At 40.8% G+C, this 19,516-nt stretch overlaps 1 protein-coding gene across 1 annotated transcript in view; it reads right to left on the reverse strand.

Annotated features, from left to right (window-relative positions):
- The window catches only part of ADAMTS9 (ADAM metallopeptidase with thrombospondin type 1 motif 9), a 173,873-nt gene that overhangs the window by 144,557 nt on the left and 9,800 nt on the right, over positions 1-19,516 (reverse strand). Inside the window, exon 4 of the mRNA XM_089919522.1 lies at positions 1,766-2,055. Within this exon, the coding sequence (XP_089775648.1) occupies positions 1,766-2,055 (290 nt within the window). The remainder of the gene's footprint in view (positions 1-1,765; positions 2,056-19,516) is intronic.

Here is a 19,516-nt window from a genome sequence, read left to right on the forward strand (position 1 = left end):
CTTACTGTGGACTAGATCCTTGCTGAAAACTGCACAGCAACATTCTGGGCTAAGTCTGTGACTATAATCTTTGCTCAACAAATGAGGAAACTGAGGCTCAGAGAAGTTAAGCAACTTGTCCAAAACTAAACAGCCAGCAGTGCGTAGCAGAGCCAAAATTCTCAGCCAAGGTCCATTTGACACTGAGGCCATGCTTGTCGTGAAAATCCTTAACAGGTCTGAATATATGGGTTAGAAATAGAGTTGAGTCTATGCAAGGCCTGACTAGGTTTTCCTTTCCCTCCTCCAGGACAGGAGAGGGCTGGGGCACATGGGACCGAGCTTGAGGAAGGGGGGTGAGGGAGAGTGGGGAGGGGAGGCAGGTGGGGTAAGGGTTGGGGAACACAGTGGGGGGTGGTTCACAGCAGTGCAGGGAAACACAAAGAGAACCACAGGCCACGGAGAAGGAAGGAGAAATTTTAAGTCAGTGATCCCCAACGGCTGCTTTTCATATTCATTGGGGGAATTTAATACAAGCAGATTCCCATTCAAATAAACTAGAATCAATCTATTAATAGGAAGGCTCTGCTGAGGCTTAAAATGAAGGCAGAGCACATGGGCTATTACGGAACAATCTCCAGTGTTTCAAGAAAACAGCGATATGTAACACCGTGCATGAGAATGCGCCATCTCTGAAAAAGAAAAAAGTGTAGCCATACATATGTGCTTAAGAAATGTCCAGAGTTGCCTTGTCCAACATGGCAGCCACTTGTCACGTGACCACTGAGCACTTGAAATGGGGCTTGTCCGAACTGAGATGTGTTCTGAGTGTGAAACACATACTGGGTTTTAAAGACTTAGTACGGAGAAAAGTTAGTCTCGTTAATAATTTTGTGAATGATAACATTTAGATATAAAACAAAATACATGATTAAAATTAATTTTGCCTGTTTCTTTTATGTCTGTGTGCGGCTAACAGAAAATTTTAAATTACATGTATCTATATTTTTAAAAAATTACGTGTGTGGCTTGCATTATATTTCTATTGGGCAGTGCTGGTTAGAAAGACCGGCAAATAAACTTGTCACAGTGGCTGCCTCTGGGAAGGGGCCTGGGAGCCTGGGTGGGGAAAGGCACTTCAGCTTTCTCACTAGTCTTTGGATCTGCTTGATCTGTTTTTCAATCATGCAAATTTATTACTTTTTCAATTCAAAATGCGAGTAGAAAAATTCAAAATGGGAGAGATTCCTAAGACTCACCCTAGAGCTACTTAATTAGAATCCTGGGGAGAGGGACAGAGACATTTTCCAAAGCTCCACCAGTGCTTCTGATTCACAACCAGCATCCACAAGTCTTACTGGCGACCCACACCTGGCTGTGCAAATTCACGTGTCAAAGGGCACTGGTTTTGGGAAGTGGACAAGCTGAAGGTCACATGCAGTCCCTAAGCCACTATACTGGCTTTACATGACCATGGGCAAGCAACCCAACTCCTCTGAGGCTCAGTTTTCTTATCAACAAAATGAGAATGACAATTTACCTAGCAGAGTTGCCAGGAGGATTAGAAATGATGCCTTTTAAGTAAGAAGCACATTGTCTAACACAGAATAAACACTCGCTATTGATGCCCATTATTGTCATTGTCTAATCTTATATTCTCTTCAGTCACTTGCCTGAATCGTTGAAATGCCAGCCCCGAATGGTTCTCCAAAGCACTGGGTGGAAACCCATTCCCCAATGGCACATTTAGGGACATCATAAATCACCTCCTTTTGAATGTACTTACAATTGACATTAAAGTTAAAATATAGTGTTGAAGGTTTGCTCCGTGGTATAAAACCATTCTGTTGTCTGCCACCACCATCACTTCTACAAACCGTGGATAGGATAAAAAACGTTTTGTTCTCCTGTGGGTCCTCTTTTCCCTTGTGCTGTCCGTCTTGTCACCATAGGCAGAAAGGGCCCTTTTGGTTAAGCTGCTTTTTAATACTGCCACGTCATCAGCCAGGCGGCTCCTCTCTCCCCATTTTCTCGTCCTCGTTTTCCTCTTGTCCTTACTGTGACTATTTTTGTGTTCTGTAACAAATCAGATGGCATGCATTACATTTTGAGCCACATCTATTTCATATTAAGAATTTAATTTGACACGTCTTAAAATGATGCCTCTGTCGTCAAATTACACACAAAATCAAGTTCTACACGCTGTGGGATCTCCGGGTGAAACCATCTGCGCTCTCATCTAAATGACTAAGGACTTGAAAGTAGCTTTTCTGGAAGCTTCCATAAATGCTCACTTAAGGTCACTTAAGGTGTTAGAAAATTAGGCCTGAGTTTAGGGGAAACAATTGCTTATTCTTTTCATTCAGTAACAGAAGTCTGGCTGGGGTTTAAGTGGTTTGTATTCATTGTTCTTTGCCATACATGGAGTAAGGGCCAACAGCACAGCTATAGAGCTCTAGAGAATGGAAATGGACATGCTTCATGTACACCACTTTTCATATTCAATGAGATACAGTATAAAGGGGCCTAAGAGGTGGGCAAGCTAATAGACAGTACAAAGGAACTACAGAAAATGAATGACAAGGTATTATTCTCTTACCGTATTCAATCACTGTAATGCATGAAATGTAAGAACAGAACCACTGCTGTTCAGTGCTTCCAAATTTTTAATTAATTTGTTTCAGGGCTCAGTTGAGGAAGTAGATTCCACTCAGGGAGTATGAATAGGTAGTTGGGACTGTGATATATAATGCCAGATGAGGTCTCCTCATTTCTGATTCTAGCCAAGGTACCCCTTGTATTCTACACAAGCTTGCAGCTCACAGTGTGGTCCGTGGACCAGCAGCATTGGCAACTCCTGGAAGCTTGTTAAGAATATAGACTCACCGGCCCCACCCTAGACCCGATACATCAGAATCCACGTTTTAACAAAGATCTCTAGGTGACTCATATTCATGTTAAAGTTCGGACAAGCACTAGTCTCCAACTTGGTTTGAAGCTCCTGTTGCTGGTGAAAATATTCCATTTCAGAGCCATCAACCACAGAATAAACAGAATGAGCATAAAAGTTCCTGCTAAAATATGCCTTGAGTAAAAACAGAATTTAATCAGTTATCTTGCCTATCAAATCATAAATGTGTTTCAGAGTTTTAATGACAATAGTTTGTAGGCCAAACAGGCAACAGAATTGCACAGCTAAGAAATATGCTTTCCTAAGACACAAGAAATAGAATTTATTACACCAGTAATAACAACAAAAAAGTTATAAACTCTGAGTGGTTTCATATTTGAAGGGCTCAAATATTTAACCATTATAACCTGTTGCTAAAACAATCAATTTAGGCCAGGATGTGTATTCTGGTCAAGTTGAGTGTTTTAGTGGTTGTTAAAATAGTGAAATCAGTCCAAATTGTCAAACAAGTTATATGTGGTGCAGCTATAGATAACATGACTAGCCCTAAGCCTGGTACGCAGTAGGATTCAACATAAGACTATTTTTCTTCCAGTCTCTCTTTCAAGAGTATTCATATATGTATACCCATGCCATATAGGTACCTGGGCTGTCATTCCATTTTTAAATCACTAGTGATTACAGAATGGATACTAGACAAGCACCTACTTCATGCCAGATATTGAACTAGGCTCTTTTACATAAGTTATCTCATAATTCTTCTCAGGCTGAGAAAATTACCTCTATTTTACAGATGAGGAAAATAAGTCTCAAAGAGATTGAGCAACTCGTCCAATGTCACATACAGGATGTGGTGGTATCTGGAATCAGGCATGGATTTGATCAACACCCTGAACAGTGCTCTTTCTATCAGGCAAAACTGCTCAAGAGCTAAGGACTGAAATGGGCTCATGGTTTGGTTGACCGTTTCTAAACTGAGCCTGAACTGGAAAAAAGACAGTGCCTGGTGGATATTTTCACAAACACTAGCTTTTTACAACAGGTGTATGGAAGCCACGTTGAAAACTGGATTTTTTAAAATACATTAAAATGTGTTACTTATTTTGTGAAATAATACCCTTCATGTCTTTCGTAAATATTTTAACATAATTTATTATAATCAGTAAAGTTTCAAAGGTTTTAAAGTCTCTGTTGTTTTTCTATTCTCCATTTCATTATTTCTGCTCTAACCTTTATTCTTAGTTTTCTCTTCTTTTTCAAGTGTCTTAAAGTGGAAGCTTACATTATTGACTTGAGATCTTCTTTCTTAATAGAGGCATTTAAGACATAGCTATAAATTTCCCTCTAAGCCATGCTTTAGCTGCAACCCATAACTTTTGACATGTTGTCTCTTCATTTTCATTTATCTCAAAGTATTTTCCAACTTCTCCTTTGGTTATTCAGGAGTGTGCTATTTACTTTCCAAATATATTTGAGTTTCCCATTTCTCTGTTATTGATTTCCAATTTCATTTTACTGTAGTCAGAGGAGATACTCTGCATTACTTCTATGCTTTTACATTTACTGATATTTGTTTTATGGCCTAGCATATGGTTTAGTCTGGAGAATGTTCCATGTGTTCTTCAGAAGAATTTGTGCTCTGCTGTTGTTATATAGAGTGTTCTACAGATATCTGTTAGGTATAGTTGGTTTACAATGTTGTTCAAGTTTTCTATTTATTGGTTAATCTTCTGCTTAGCTTTCTATCCACTACTGAAAGTAGCGTATTGAAAGTTTCCATCTATTACTGTTGATTTTTTAATTTCTCCCTTCATTTCTGTCCGTTTTTGCCTCACGTATTTTGGTGCTCTGATATGAGATGCGTATTTGTTTATAACTGCTAAGTATTCCTGTGAAATGACCCTTTATCACTATAAAACATTTTGATAAACTTTATCAATAAAGTGAAGTAACCCAGTCAAAAAAGACCACATATTATATGATTCCAGTTGTATGAAATGTCCGGAATAGGCAAATCTATAAAGACAGACGTAGATTAGTTGCTTAGGACTGGAGGTGGAGTGGGGACATGGGGGGAGGCATTGATAGCTAATGGGTTCAGGGTTTCTTTTTCAAGTTACAAAAAGGTTCTAATATCGACTGTGATGATGGTTGCACATAGCTGTGAATACACCAAAAAACCACTGGACACTTTAAATGGATGAATGGTATGGCATGTGAATTATATCTTAATAAAGCTGTTAAAAAAAGAAAATACGTCACTTAGTTTGTGAAAAGCAGATAATCTTATTGTCTTCCATAAATAGTTTGACTTATCAGGTTAATTTAGAGAAAAGCATAACCACAGTGAGAAAAACACTGAGGAAACATTATATAGAAGTCACTCTTTGGACCATTCAGGGGAATCATCTCATCAGAGGGGACTTGGGCATGGGAAAACCTGAGGATAAATCAAGGCACTAATTGGAAAAAAGGTACACTTATTTACGTAGCAAAGTTGAAGAAGTTAAGGAATTAATCACTGAAAGAGATTTCTGACAGAGAACAGTGGTAACAGAGAAAAACCCATGTAAATTCTAATATACCTGGAAGACATTTCATTCACAGCTAATCTGTGTGTCAAAGAAACAATTCAGTATGCTTTACATGGTATAAAAATGCAGGAATAAAATTACTTCCTCAGAATCAAAAGCAACATCTTCTAATACATACTTCCCAGTCTTTTAACCATCTGACCTTTTATCCTAATGAGTTAGAATAATATTTATTGACCTAATTAGCCCAACTAATTTCTACCTCATTAACCATTTTAGCAAGCAGTTTTGAATTTGGCATTACAAAGAGTAAGAGCTTTAAAGATTCAAATATTCGCTGTGACTACAAATGCAGGAACATTTTTACTGACGATGGAAAAAACAGACACTATGACTGGTATATCTACTCAACTCTCTGGCCTCTGAATAGAAATTGTTAATATCAGACAACAATTTCTACCAAGGGACACACATTGTTAGGATAAAAAGAAAGTCATTCACATTTCTCTTTAGTGACCTTTTAGCATAATGGAACTGAGACTAGTATTTGAAATTTGCAAGGTCACTTTGCTAATAGTTTTATCAAAATGAGCTACATAATGAAATTTCACCCTTATAGAAAGCACAGTATGAATGGTCTATGTACTTTTGCTCTTCACGTCACCCACAGGCAGCTTTATGTTTGTTATTACTTTTTATTGAGATATAATTTATATACCATAAAACTCATACTTTCGAAGTATACAATTCAGTGGTTTTTGGTGTATTTATAGAGTTGTGTAATCATTTCTATTATCTAATTTTAGGATATTTTTATTGCCCCCAAAAGAGGCCCATCAGCCATCACTCCCCATTCCCCCTTTGCCCCCCATCTTTCAGTAGGTGAGTCTCTGGCAATCACTAACCTATGTTTTATATCTATGGATTCTCATTTCATACAAATGGAGTCATACAATATGTTGCTTTTTGTGTGTGGCTTCTTTCACTTAGCATAATGTTTTCTAGGTCCATCCATGTTGTAGCATGTGTCAGGACTCTATTACTTTTTATTGCCATGTAATATTTTACTCTAGAAATATACCACATTTTGTTTATTCATTCATCAATTGGTGGACGTTTGGGTTCAACAACTCAGCTGAATAATGTTGCTACAAACATGCATGTACAAGTTTTGGTGTGGCCACGTTTACATTGCTCTTAGGTATTGCTGGGTTGTATGGTAAGGCTATGTTTAACATTTTGAGCAACTGCTGGATTGCTTTCCATAGTGGCTGTACCATTTTCATGCCTCTTCTTGAAGTTCAAATACGACATTTAGAAAGGAAATCATTTTTTCATGGTTTTTCTTGAAGGATTCCTCAAAATTAATGATGTTCACTAAACTAAATAGCTTATGAGCAACCTGGCCTAGTTCAAATCTTAAAGTAGCATGTTGAACCAAAGAAGATATACAGATGGTACATAAGTGCATGAAAATTTGCACCATGTCATATATCAAGAAAATACAGATAAAACAGCCATGATATACCAAAATCCAGAATGCTAACAACAACGAATGCTGATGAGGATTTGGAGCAAAAGGAACTCTCATTCATTGCTGGTGGGAATGCAAAACGGTACAAGTCACTTTGGAAGACAGTTTGGATGTTTCTTACAAAACTGAACATACTCTTAATATACGATCCAGCAATCGTGCTCCTTGGTATTCACCCAAAGGAGCTAAAAATTTATATCTACTCAAAAAACTGTACTTGGGGTGTTTATGGCAGCTTTATTCATAATTGCTAAAACTTGGAAGCAACCAGTATGTCCTTCAGTAGGTGAGTGGGTAAATAAACTGTGGCATATCCATACAGTGGACTATTACTTAGCGCTAAAAAGAAATGAGCTATTAAGCCATGAAAAGACTTGGAGGAATCTTAAATGCATATTACTAAATGAAAGAAGTCAATCTGAAAAGGCTACATACTGTATGATTCCAATTATATGACATTCTGGAAAAGGCAAAACTATGGAGAGAGTAAAAGATCAGCGGTTGCCAGGGGTTGGGGCAACAGAGGAATGTATAGGTAGAGCACTCAGAGGATTTTTAGGGCAGTGAAAATACTGTGTATGATAGCATAATGATGGATACTTGTCATTATGTGTGCGTTCATATCCACAGAAGGTACAACACCTAGAGGGAATTGTAATGTAAACTATGGACTCTAAGCGACAGAGGTGCATCAGTGTAGGCTCGTCATCTGTAATAAATGTATCCCCTGATGAGGGATGCTGCTGGGGGGGAGGCTCTGCATGTGCGGGGGCAGGGGATATATGGGAAATCTCTGTACCTTCCTCTCGATTTTTCTAGGAACGTTAACACTGCTCTAAGAAAACCCAGACAATTCAAAAAAAGTAGCACGTGATATCTCCAAGGATCAAATGCACATTTGTATTCAGAGAAAAGTAAAATATTTTGCCATTGGAACCCTCACATGTGCCTGTAAACAAATGTCGGCACGTTAAGAAGCTCTAACTTGCAGTTGTGTGCTTTCTAATGCCAAGTCAAAGGCACTATAGTTATAATGCTTTATTCCAAGAGCACGACTTAATGTTGACTTTTACAATTGTTTCGGCCTTGAGAACTACGAAGGGGAACGGTGATGCTTACACTACCACTAACAGCCACTGTTCCAGGATCTTGTGCTCTGAAGAAAGCGAGCTTCAAGGTCTATTTGACCTTGGGCAAATAACGGACTTTTTCTCACCCTCATTTCTTCCACTTATAAAGCTGAGTAAGAACAGTACCTCTTCCAAGGAGTTGTTTTGAGAAACAACTCGAGATCATGCATATAAAGTATGCAGCACACAGGAAGCAACCAATAAATTTTTTTTTTCTATTTTTTACCAGTTATAAAGTCATGTAGTGAGTTAGAACTAAAAGGAACCATTTAAGGGAGAGAGACTATTCTTCTGAAAAACAATTTTCTGGCTTAAAATCATTTTAAAGACAAGCTGTTTTACACCCTTAAATGACCTTTTTACTTCTATTAGTAAATGGCCAATTACGTCTCTTGGCCTCAGTTTCCGGACCTCTTAAATGGGTATATAAATAGGTGTTTCCACCTTAAGCCTATTTTGAGAATTAAATAAGAAAGTGTGTAGAAAATGCCTTGTAAATTATAAACTGAATTTTAAAATATTATTTTTTGCACCTATTTTGTGCAAGGCACTTGGCTAAGTTGAAATAAACAACAGCAACAACAAAACAGAAGCAAAACTTGGGGCCGATCTTTAAAAAGAAAGTATCATGAAAATTTAAGATGGTATCAATATTAAAAAACCTGACAGCTAAAAACTTAAACAACTTTTGCTTATTTACTGATAAGAATGTTTTAAATGAGCTTCATTTCACATTACCATGCAACAAAATGCATACAACATTACTAAATAACTGGAATTATTTTAGAAAATAACATCCGGGCCTGGTTACTCTGCAGTTACTCATTGAGTGTTTCCTACCCACTGGGGTTGCGCTAAGGAGATCCGCATGTTAACTTTAACCGTTGGGAAGTTAATTATTGCTCTCTATGTTTATAAGGTTTATCAAAATTTAACTGAATTTTCCTTAAGGCACTGAGCCACCTTGTGACCTCACGGTCTAAGTGGGCAGGGGAACCACAGCACAGGACCAAAGGGAAGACTGGCGAGCAAGGGTTTTAGCAAGTCCCCTTTCTGCTCCTCCAGGACTTGACAGCCAGAAGGAAGTGGACAGGGAGTTGGTAGTGGTTTCACACTTGGATTCTGGAGCCAGACCAGCCCTGGTTCACGTTCCTGCCCTAGCGCTGCTGTAGCTGCCCTTTCTTGGGCAATTTCCTATCTTAAAGGCTCAGTTTTCTCATCTGTAAAATGAGGATACTAACAGCACATACTTTAAAGGGTAACTGTGAGAGTTAAAAGAGATAACACGTAAAATGCCCGTGGCACAGAGCACGGTGCACAGGAAAGATCCATTAAATATTTAATGCGATAAGGATGTTTAGTTGTTATTGCTTTACCAGTAGTATGCAAAACAGCCCCTCCTTATGAATTAGAATGTTGACGTCAGGGTTTCTCAAACAAAACCATTCTATTTTTGAAAGAATCTTCTAAAGAAAAGGAGAGAGGGAGGGGAGGAAGGAAGGAAAGTCATAAAGACCAGCCCCTGTTCCCTCGGAACTTCCAATCTAGGTTAAGAGGCACATGCAGATTGACGTGGGAAGACCTAGTCAGAGATGTAATTAGATGGAAAGAAATGCCACAAATACTTCTGCTTTTCAACTGGCTCCAAAGGCCAATAACATACAGGAAACAAAACATGTAAGCTGATGGCAGCTCCTGGCCCTCTGTTCTAGTCCCATCTAAGATCTGCCCTCAAAGAGTTACTCAATGAAGCCTTCAAACGGGGACCCCATGGGATGAGAATCACAGTCTACTGGGATCAGAGGAAGATGGGTAAACAAGCACAATATGGGGGTGGGTGGGAAGAGATAAAACATAAAAATGAAAATAGCCATAAAACCAATGAATGTTCTAGTAAAGAACAATGTGTTTCCAGAAACCGGGTGGGGAAGGAACTAAGGGAAGGAATTCTTCTGTGTATATAAAGGTCTAAAGCATATGAATGAAAATCACCAAGGTTTAATTTTTTTTAGCGGTCCTCCACTTGATAGTCTGTAAAACAAAAGTGAATCCCTAGATACTCAGGAGAGTCACGTCCCCAAACCCATTTCTCTGGACAAACTGTTAGCTTTTGGGGGGGGAGGGGGAAGTGGCATGCCCAGCATCTAACACTGCTCCACGGACCACACCGTTGGGACATGGGTGCAAAGGGCAGTGGCGGGAGAGATTTCCTTTTTGGCTGGGCAGGACCTTTATAGACAGTGTTTCCCCAGGAATGGTTTACAGAATGTTTGTCCCAGAAGATATTTCCAAAAACAAATCAAGTGGGTTTGCAAAATGCTTTATACAGCATTCACATCTGGGACTTTCTGCACACACATTAGCATTTTAAGAGCCCTGAGAAGTCTTGCAGGAAAGAAACCAGTCTACATTTTGTTCATCCGTGGAATTGGGAAACTTATGGGATCTTGGCCAATTTATGAGGGGATTGAAAAGTCCCTGGAAATAGAACAAGATGAAGAGGAGTGTGTTGATGGGTTTTCCTTTCAGGGACGGAAGGAGATGCCACTGGGAGAAAACAATTGAGAAGCTTCTTGTAGTTCAAGGGGCTGTGATGGGTGACAGGTGGCGGGTAGTGGGAGGCGTGTTTGAGGGTCATCACACCACCTTCCAATGGGTGGGTGCCTCCACCTACCTGCGGAGGTAAATTTGCTGACTCAGGTGTGCAAGCTGGGACACTTGCCCCAAAGGCCCTGCCGCACGCTCCCTGATTCAACATCCTGCAGCTCCTTCAACTGCATGCCGTAACTGCTGTGACGATGTGACGATGATACTGTTACGATAATACTGGCTAACATTTGTTCTACACTTTCCTCTGTGCCAGGCACTCTTCGAAGAACTTTACATGGATTAACCTGATTATTCTTCACAGCGACTATTAGAATAATGGACAGGGACTATTATCTCCATTTCATAAATGAGGAAACTGAGGCACCCTTGAAATAACTTGAGAAATTATTTAAAGCACATCTATTTGAAACAGTATAAAATGCTGAACATACCTGGGCCTGTATTTTACTGCGAAATTGTTTGGTTTTGCTATTAATAGCCTACAAAATACCCCTCAGAAAATGTTGGTTTTGACTCATTCCATCTCTTAGCAGTAAGGGGAGATGGGCTCCTTCTGCCCAGCGGGATCCCAGCTGCCCACAATCACCCCGCACTGTCTGCAGCCTGCTTTTGATGGCTGCTTCACAGGCCCCTTTGTGATGTGGCTTGGGATCTTCCAGACCAGCACTCTCCAGGAGGAATAGAATGTGAGCCCCACATGGAAGCAAGAATTTCTAGTAGCCAAATTTTAAAAAGTCCAAAGAAACAGATGAAACTAATTTTAAGGATATATTCTATTTACCCTAATACATGCAAAATATTATCCTTTCAACATGCAGCACCAGCCCCATTCTAGGGCTCGGGAGCCACATGGGGCTACTGGCTGTGGTACAGGGCGGTGCATTCAGGAGGCAGTATGATGTGCTGATAAGAGTTTCAGAGTCAGGGAGATCTGTGTTCAAATCCCAGCATCTGTGCATTCAATCTGTGGGATCTTGGCCAGGTCACTGAAGCCCAGTTTCCTCATCTGTGAAATGGACATAATAATGGTTCTTCCTTAATAGGGTGGTGGGAAGGGCTAAGTGACTTAATACACGGAAAGTGCTGAAATAGGGCCTGGTGCAGAGTAAGCGCTCTAGGGGTATTGGCTGTGGCAAATCATTACTAAAGATGAACAGCCTTTTTATGCTGGAATCAAGGGGCTCCGGCTATCTGCCATTTCACTGCAGCTCTTGGGTGGCCCTGGGATGCCTATGGCGGGTCTAGGTATCACTCCCGTATCAGAGATTAAAGAGCACTTGGGCTAGAGCCCTTTAAAGAGGCTTCTAACCAATTCTTAGGGAGTATATCTCCCACATTCCTTTGATACACAAGTCTCCCAGTTTACAGGCAACTGAGGACGAGTTCACACACCAGGCCTGCAGTAGAAACCCTTCTTCATCCTGATGTCCCTGTTCTGGCCACCATGATCGTGAGTGGTTGCAGGGACACACTGTACTCTGACCACAGGCTGAACTCACCAGGGACCCTCCCAACCACAGGCCAACATCTTGCAGCACCCTGGCCCAGCTCAGATATTTAGCTGCTATACATTCAGCTCTGGCTCTGACAACTTACTCCCTTAAGCGAATTAAAAGCCTAATATCTTTCTCTAAAGTCTTGATATAACTTCTTAACTAGTTTATAACATCTCACTAGTTTATTCTTAATTATCCTTATACTTAAAATAAACCCAGTAGCACTCCCAAAACCTCATTTGAATTGCCCTTTTAAACATACCCCTTCCAGGCACCATCCATGGACAGCTTTTCCTTGACTTACAGCCTGGAAAGAACACAGGACCGGGAACGAAGAGGTCTGTGTTCACGGCTCACTTTTCCATTCGTTTTAGCTCTAAGATTACAAATTCCTTCAGAATTCTGACCCTCGATCCTCTTATCCAGAGACAGGGACTAGAAGTTCTCTATAGTTCCTTCCAGTATTGAAAAATGATGAGTTCTTATATTTTACGAGTGAAAAATGCCAAAAAATGAAGTCCTACGATTCAAAAATGGCAAAACCCAACAGTCTCCTCTCTTGGCCACTTAGACAGGGTATCAAAGAAATAACCAAACGGTACGCAGGGTGGGCAGGTAAAAGGAGACAGAATAACTGCAATGGAGAAAGACCAACAGAAAAGAAGTGAGGTATGGCTGATGTTAAAAAATATCAAGGAAGGTTTCATATATGTGTCTCCAGTACTCATTGCAGTGTTTATTTTGGACCTGCTAAAATAGGCAATAGTTTCTGAAAACGATTTCTATACCCTAATTTGACTTGTTACAGTGGAATAGCATCAAATGTGAGGATTAGGAAAAAAGGCTTAAAAGGAAAAAAACTAACACATAACCAAAGTTACCTTTGGAAAACCATTATACTGCCCACAAAGCACAGCATAGGAGCACCGGGGAATAATAGAGTCATATCTCCCATTCTTATTCCCCCAAGAATGTGCTCCATCCAGGGCTGGGTCTTGCACTACTAACTTCTATGTGTGTCTCTGTCTCACTGTCCTTTGGTTTTCTCTCCTGTGTGCATACATGTGCAATAGGACATAGCTGCATTCTTAGGAACTGACGGCTTCCTTTGTAACTATTCTCATCCATAAGCCAAGAGGAACCCGTTCCTATCATTAACTACACGGGCTTGAAATTGAAAGTTGTGTTTCCAGATATCAACCAGAAATAAAAACAACACTATCCCTTTCTGTTGGCACAGACAATGGCTTTGAATAACCAGACCTAAGTAAGTCTTTCCTAGTCCCTTTCTCTGTACCTGTGTCTTGGACAAACACTAAACTTCACTCTCTACTATGCTTTCCTGCAGTGTCATCCAGCATGAAATCCACCAGACATGAAATGTTTGCAATAAAAAAAAGAAACCATGTATGAAATAAGTGTCTGCAAGTGAAGAGAATGAAAAGACAAGCCGCAGTCTGGGAGAAAGTGTTTGCAAACTACATGTTTGATAAAGGGCTTATATCAGAATACAGTATAAAGTACTCTCAAACTTCAATAATACGAAAACAAACATTCCAATTTTTTAAAAATTGGAACAGATTTGAACAGGCACTTCACCAAAGAAAATACACGGACGGCAAATAAGCACATCATTAGTCATTAGGGAAACATAAATTAAAACTGCTACGAGATACCACTACGCATCTATTAGAATGGCTAAAATAAAAAAATAAAACCAAACGAACAAAATATTGGCAATACCAAGGGCCGGCAAAGATGCAGTAGACCTTTTATACCCTGCTGCTGGGACTACAAAATGGTACGGTCACTTTGAAAAGGAGATAGGCAGTTTCTTATAAAGTTAAACATAACCCAGATATCTCACTTCTAGGTATTTACCCAACTGAAAACGTATGTTCACCCCAAAATCTGCATGCAAATGTTTACAGTGGTTTTATTTGTAACTGCCAAAACTTTATCCCTCGACTGGGTAAACAAATTGTGGTCTCCCCATACAATGGAACACTGTTCAGCAATAAAAAGGGATGAATTACTGATACAAGCAACAGTGTGGATGAACCTCAAATGCACCATGCTTAATGATTCTATCTGTATGACATTCTGGAGAAAGCCAAACTACGGAGACAGAAAATGGGGGCTGCCGCAAAGCACAGCAGGAATCATTCTCCATCTTGACTGTGATCATCGTTACCTGACTGTATGCCAAAACTTGCAGAATTATACACGAGAAAAGACGACTGTTTCTGCATGTAAATTACACCTTAATAGAAAAAAATGGAAGAAAATACTAGAAAATATTAATGGAAAATAAAAAGATTTGTAAAATATTAAAAAAAAAAAATCTTAGCAGAAAAATTCTGAGGTCCAGCACATGAACGTGAACTTTTTCCACACACCACAGGCTAAGTGCATTCTCAACACGCCACTCTAATTCCAATGTCACGTGAGAGATGAGGAATCAATAAAAAATGAACATTTGCCCCTTGTTTAATCTTACTCCCTCTCAGAGTCTACCACCCACATGAATACACCACCACATCTTGCATTTCTTCCTGCTCCTTTTTTGTGATATGCGGAACACTTCGTACTTATTAGTGAGCTGCAGTTGTACGGAATGTCCATGCAGAAGTCTCGGCCAGACACGAGCAGACTTTGGTTACCTGTAAATAGCTACAATAATGATCCTATAATAATCTGATTATCACAAAGAACCTAACTTTGGCAGATGCAAATTTAAAAATGTAAACCTCCAATTACATCTCAATAAAACTGAAAGGAACAAAAAATTTAAACCTCAATTATATGAGTAAATAGCACATTATTAAATGAATGGGTTTAGATGAAAAGAATGCTCCTATGAAGAGAACCGAGAGATTCTCCAATGTCTTACTTCAAAAACCTGCTCAGGTGAAGGTCTGAAAGCCCTCAGATTAACTCCAAGTACCTCCTGCCACTGGCAGCCTGTACGTCTGATGGCAGCCCTCTGTCCTAGCTAGCCTTCTGACATTTCTTACATCCCTTCCTTAGAGGACATGCATCTGTTTCAGGAGGTTACTGGGAAGATGAACAAACTAGCAAGTATCTGTCTGACCCTTTTCCTTGGGGCAGTGAATGGGTTTTTGAAGCAAGGAAAATAAACCACCCAGATTTGATGACAGGTGACAGGGAAAGCCCCTGATTTGGGATCAAGGTGAAGCAGGCCACCCTCGGGCCATCTGTGGATCCAGAATCTTATCAAAAGGCTCGTGGGAGGGGACAGGAAAGCACATCATACATCGTGCAGATTAATTTCACATCCAAACCTAACTTGACGTTTTACATTCCCAACTGCAAACTGGCTCTTCTGGGCTTCAAAACACAGGTGAGTGAAATTCTTCAATGGTAGCTAAGGTAGGCTCAGTGAATATTGTAAAAAAAAAAAAAAAGAAAAGAAGGCTATCAAGGTACTCCAGACAAAGAGTCAAAAACCAACCTAACACACCGCCTTTTGTGCTCAAGGAAATTACTCTGGTAAGTGGCTCATTCCTGGTGGCTTTGTTCTTGCTATGTGCTCTGGGTTTGGGGGCTGACCCTGCTCTTCGAAACTCGTGCAAATGCACCCTGACCTTATGATAAAGATGAATCAAGGAGTAAAAGAGTGATTTTCACAACAACAGCAATGACAACACAGTGACAAGTTCCTTAAGAGACCTAACAATCAATTGCAACGGTGTGGACCTTGTTTAGATCATCATCTAAACAAATGGACTGTAAAAAGGCATTTGGGGGCAATCAGGAAAATTTTAACATAGATACTGTTTAGGTGATATGGAGTAAATCACTGTTGATTCTGCTCACCCTCCCAAATACTATTACAGTTATGTGAGAAAACATCCTCATTTTTCAGAGGTGCATACTGGAGTATTTAGAAAATGTCATGATACCTGTGTTTACTTTAAAATACTCCAACAAAAAGGAAAAATAAGACGCAAATGTGGAAAAAAAATCTTTGTCATCATTAAATGTAGATGGTGCATGCTGGGGGTTCATTTTACTGCTGCCTCTACTTCTGTGTGTTTGAAGATGTTTGTAATAAAATGCTTCTTAAAAAACGTGATGAAAAATTTTTAAAAATTAGATGAGGGTCTTCCCTGGTGGCGCAGTGGTTGAGTCCACCTGCCGATGCAGGGGACACGGGTTCGTGCCCCGGTCTGGGAGGATCCCACATACCGCGGAGCGGCTGGGCCCATGAGCCATGGCCGCTGAGCCTGCGCGTCCGGAGCCTGTGCTCCGCAACGGGAGAGGCCACAACAGTGAGAGGCCCACGTACCGCAAAAAAAAAGAAAAGAAAAAAAAAATTCGATGAGCACAGTTCCTGTATTAGAAGTTTCTTTTTTACTCTCCTTTGCCAATTTTTTTGGAGTGTTGCACTATTAATACGAATGTTAAAACAAAAGAAAAGCAATTATTTTAATATAAAGGCCACAAGAAAGATAAAGGTGAAGAAATAAGCTCAAAACTTCACTTATTTAAAACAGTGCTTTTCTAGAAATTTACAGAGGATTTTAGAGGTCACTGTTTTTATTGACTATTAGACCTAAAGTCCATTGAAAAATATAAAAAAGGGAAAAAACGTATAAAGATGGATGAGGAACAGAAAGAGGTAAATGAAAAGAAATTAAGACAAAACAATAACCCCCAAATGGCAGAAACTATCTTTAAAGAGTCCACTCGGTCCTGGGTTTGAGGGCCAGCTGTTTCCCTTACACACTGTGGACAAGTTCATTCACATCGCTGAGTTTAGTTTTCTCATCTGGAAAGTGGGAATAACTGGCACGTCTTCCTCCCCGGAATATGCCCCAGGAGTAAATGGAAAAACTCATAGTGTGCTTTCACACTGACCAGCACATGGTTCCTTCAGTGTGGCCTGTTCTTAGGCTACAAAGTTGAGGGGAAGGATCTGAGGAGAGAAAACGGCTGTGGGAAAATGGCAGCACGCTGGCCTCTCACACAAATCACTAATTAGCCCACAACTACCAGACCTGCTTACATCCAGGCAGGACTACGAGGGCAGCCAAAGCTTCTGTCACTGCCTGGAACCTTCAAGCTGTCCCAGAGTTGTTTACTTGAAGCCCCCCCTCAGAGGTCTGCTCCTTACCTCCGTCTCTCACTCCATTTGGGCCCAACTTTCAGGGCAGCTAATCTAATCAGCTAATCTATGCTAAATTATTAATCGGATCCAAGAGGTTAATGTGTAACAAGTACACACTCCAATGGAGGCAAGCTGGAGACACAGGCCTCCGTGAGTCATCAGAGCCTTGGTGGGAACTCCGGGCAGCAGGCAACCCTCCCCATATCAAATCAAATTCTACGAAGGCATTTTAAAAATTATTAAAAAAAATAATTCATATAAAAATGCAATCGGGCTTCCCTGGTGGCGCAGTGGTTGAGCGTCCGCCTGCCGATGCAAGGGACGCGGGTTCGTGCCCCGGTCCGGGAAGATCCCACATGCCGCGGAGCGGCTGGGCCCGTGAGCCATGGCCGCTGAGCCTGCGCGTCTGGAGCCTGTGCTCCGCAACGGGAGAGGCCACAACAGTGAGAGGCCCGCGTACTGCGGAAAACAAATGCTCTGAAAGTTTAAGTGAAAAAGGATTTTCTAGATGGCAGCTTCCATTTGTGTTTTCAATGAAGTCTGGCTCACAGCATAGCACCCTGGAATCAGATCTGGGTTCAAGTGTCAGGCCCACTTCCTACCAGCTGTAGGACTTTGGACAAGTGGCTCAACATCACTGAGCTATAATTTTCTCAGCTGTAAAATAAGGATAATAATACCTACCCTGTAGTAATGATGAATGAATTACATATGACAATGTACGGAAGTGTGTAGCACAGTGATTCCACAGGGGCATCCTAAGAGCCCCCAAAATGATGGCTTTAATCAACATCTTGTATTTCCCAGTCTCTGCGATCGCATCCTTGGGAGCCCAACCAAGAAGTGACAGTACATTCTAATGGGGGTGACGGGCAGAGTCCCCAGTGCCTAACAGAGACTAAGCCATGGTAATCCCATCGTAATCCTACGGTTGGTTAGTCTAACAGCCACAAGGCAGTTTAGCTGGGTGAGGATGGAGCCTCAGCTCTGACCAACCCTGGTGTCCCAAAGAAGTAGCCACGATGCAGGAATTTTATCTTCCTGGTTATTGAGATTATCTCATTCCAAAGGCAAAAACATGGTGTCTTGGCTTGGCTGTTGCTCCCCGGTGACAAGTGCCACGGGGCTACAAAATAACTACATGCCACCACCCCCATTTCTTTTTAACTGCATTTTTTGGACTGCATTTTTTGATTATGAAACTATTATAGAATCACAGCAAAAACTGTATAAAAATATAAAATAAAAAGGGAAGGACTGCCTATGTTCCTACCAATAAGAAACAGTCCCTTTTACATTTTTGTGCACGTTGCTTCAGATTTTTTCTTTATACATATATGCTCCTCCACACGCTTCGCCATCATTTAAAAAAAAATGACCTCATACCCTACATACAACTTCATCACTCGTGTGTTCACTTAATATATCTATTTCTGTGTTTGTCTGCCATCATTTTTAATGGCTGCACAGGAATCCATCAAATGCAGACTTCATAAATCATTGATCTATCCTCCAACCAAAGGCACTTAGGTTGTTTTCAGCCTTCTGCTATACTGAACAACACCAGACTGAGTATTCTCACATAAACCTCTATACACAATTGTCCAATTACTTCCTTAGAAGTGGCACTGATGGGTCAACAAGTGTACAGTTTTTAAATGCCTTATGAAAAAAACAAAACAAACCAGCTAGCCTTGCTGAGATGGGAGGGTGAGAGAGGCATTTGAGTAACAGCGAGACACTGTCTTTTAGGCCCAGGTAAACAAAACAGCCTTCTGTTGGCCTTCTCCCCTGCCTTCCCATCATTCACCTACTGGGAAACACGTCTCTGTCACTAATGAAAACAACTAAATCCTCCTGTGCAAAATCCAGGGTCCAAGAGCGAGTGTCTGTGAGACAAAACTTGGGGTGTCATCTGGAAATGCAATGCGAAGGATCAGCAGGAAGTGGCTTATAAAGGCAACAAACTCTCCCAAACGGCTCCCACGAGCCTACCACTTGGCCCCCCTGATGTGCAGGGCGGGCAGGCAGTCACCTCAGTGACCTCAACTGAGGACCCAGTGGGTAGGGGGGAACGAGTCTCAAGGGCACACTGTAAGGAAGAGAAGCCATGCCACACTCCATCCTGAATTCTGAGGGACCCACCAACAGGATGAAAACCACAAATCGATGCAGATGCACTCAAGTG

The sequence above is a fragment of the Delphinapterus leucas genome, chromosome 10 (assembly GCF_059928025.1).
Source record: "Delphinapterus leucas isolate spDelLeu-1000000601 "Yukka" chromosome 10, BTC_Dleu_Yukka2, whole genome shotgun sequence".
Taxonomy (NCBI): domain Eukaryota; kingdom Metazoa; phylum Chordata; class Mammalia; order Artiodactyla; family Monodontidae; genus Delphinapterus; species Delphinapterus leucas.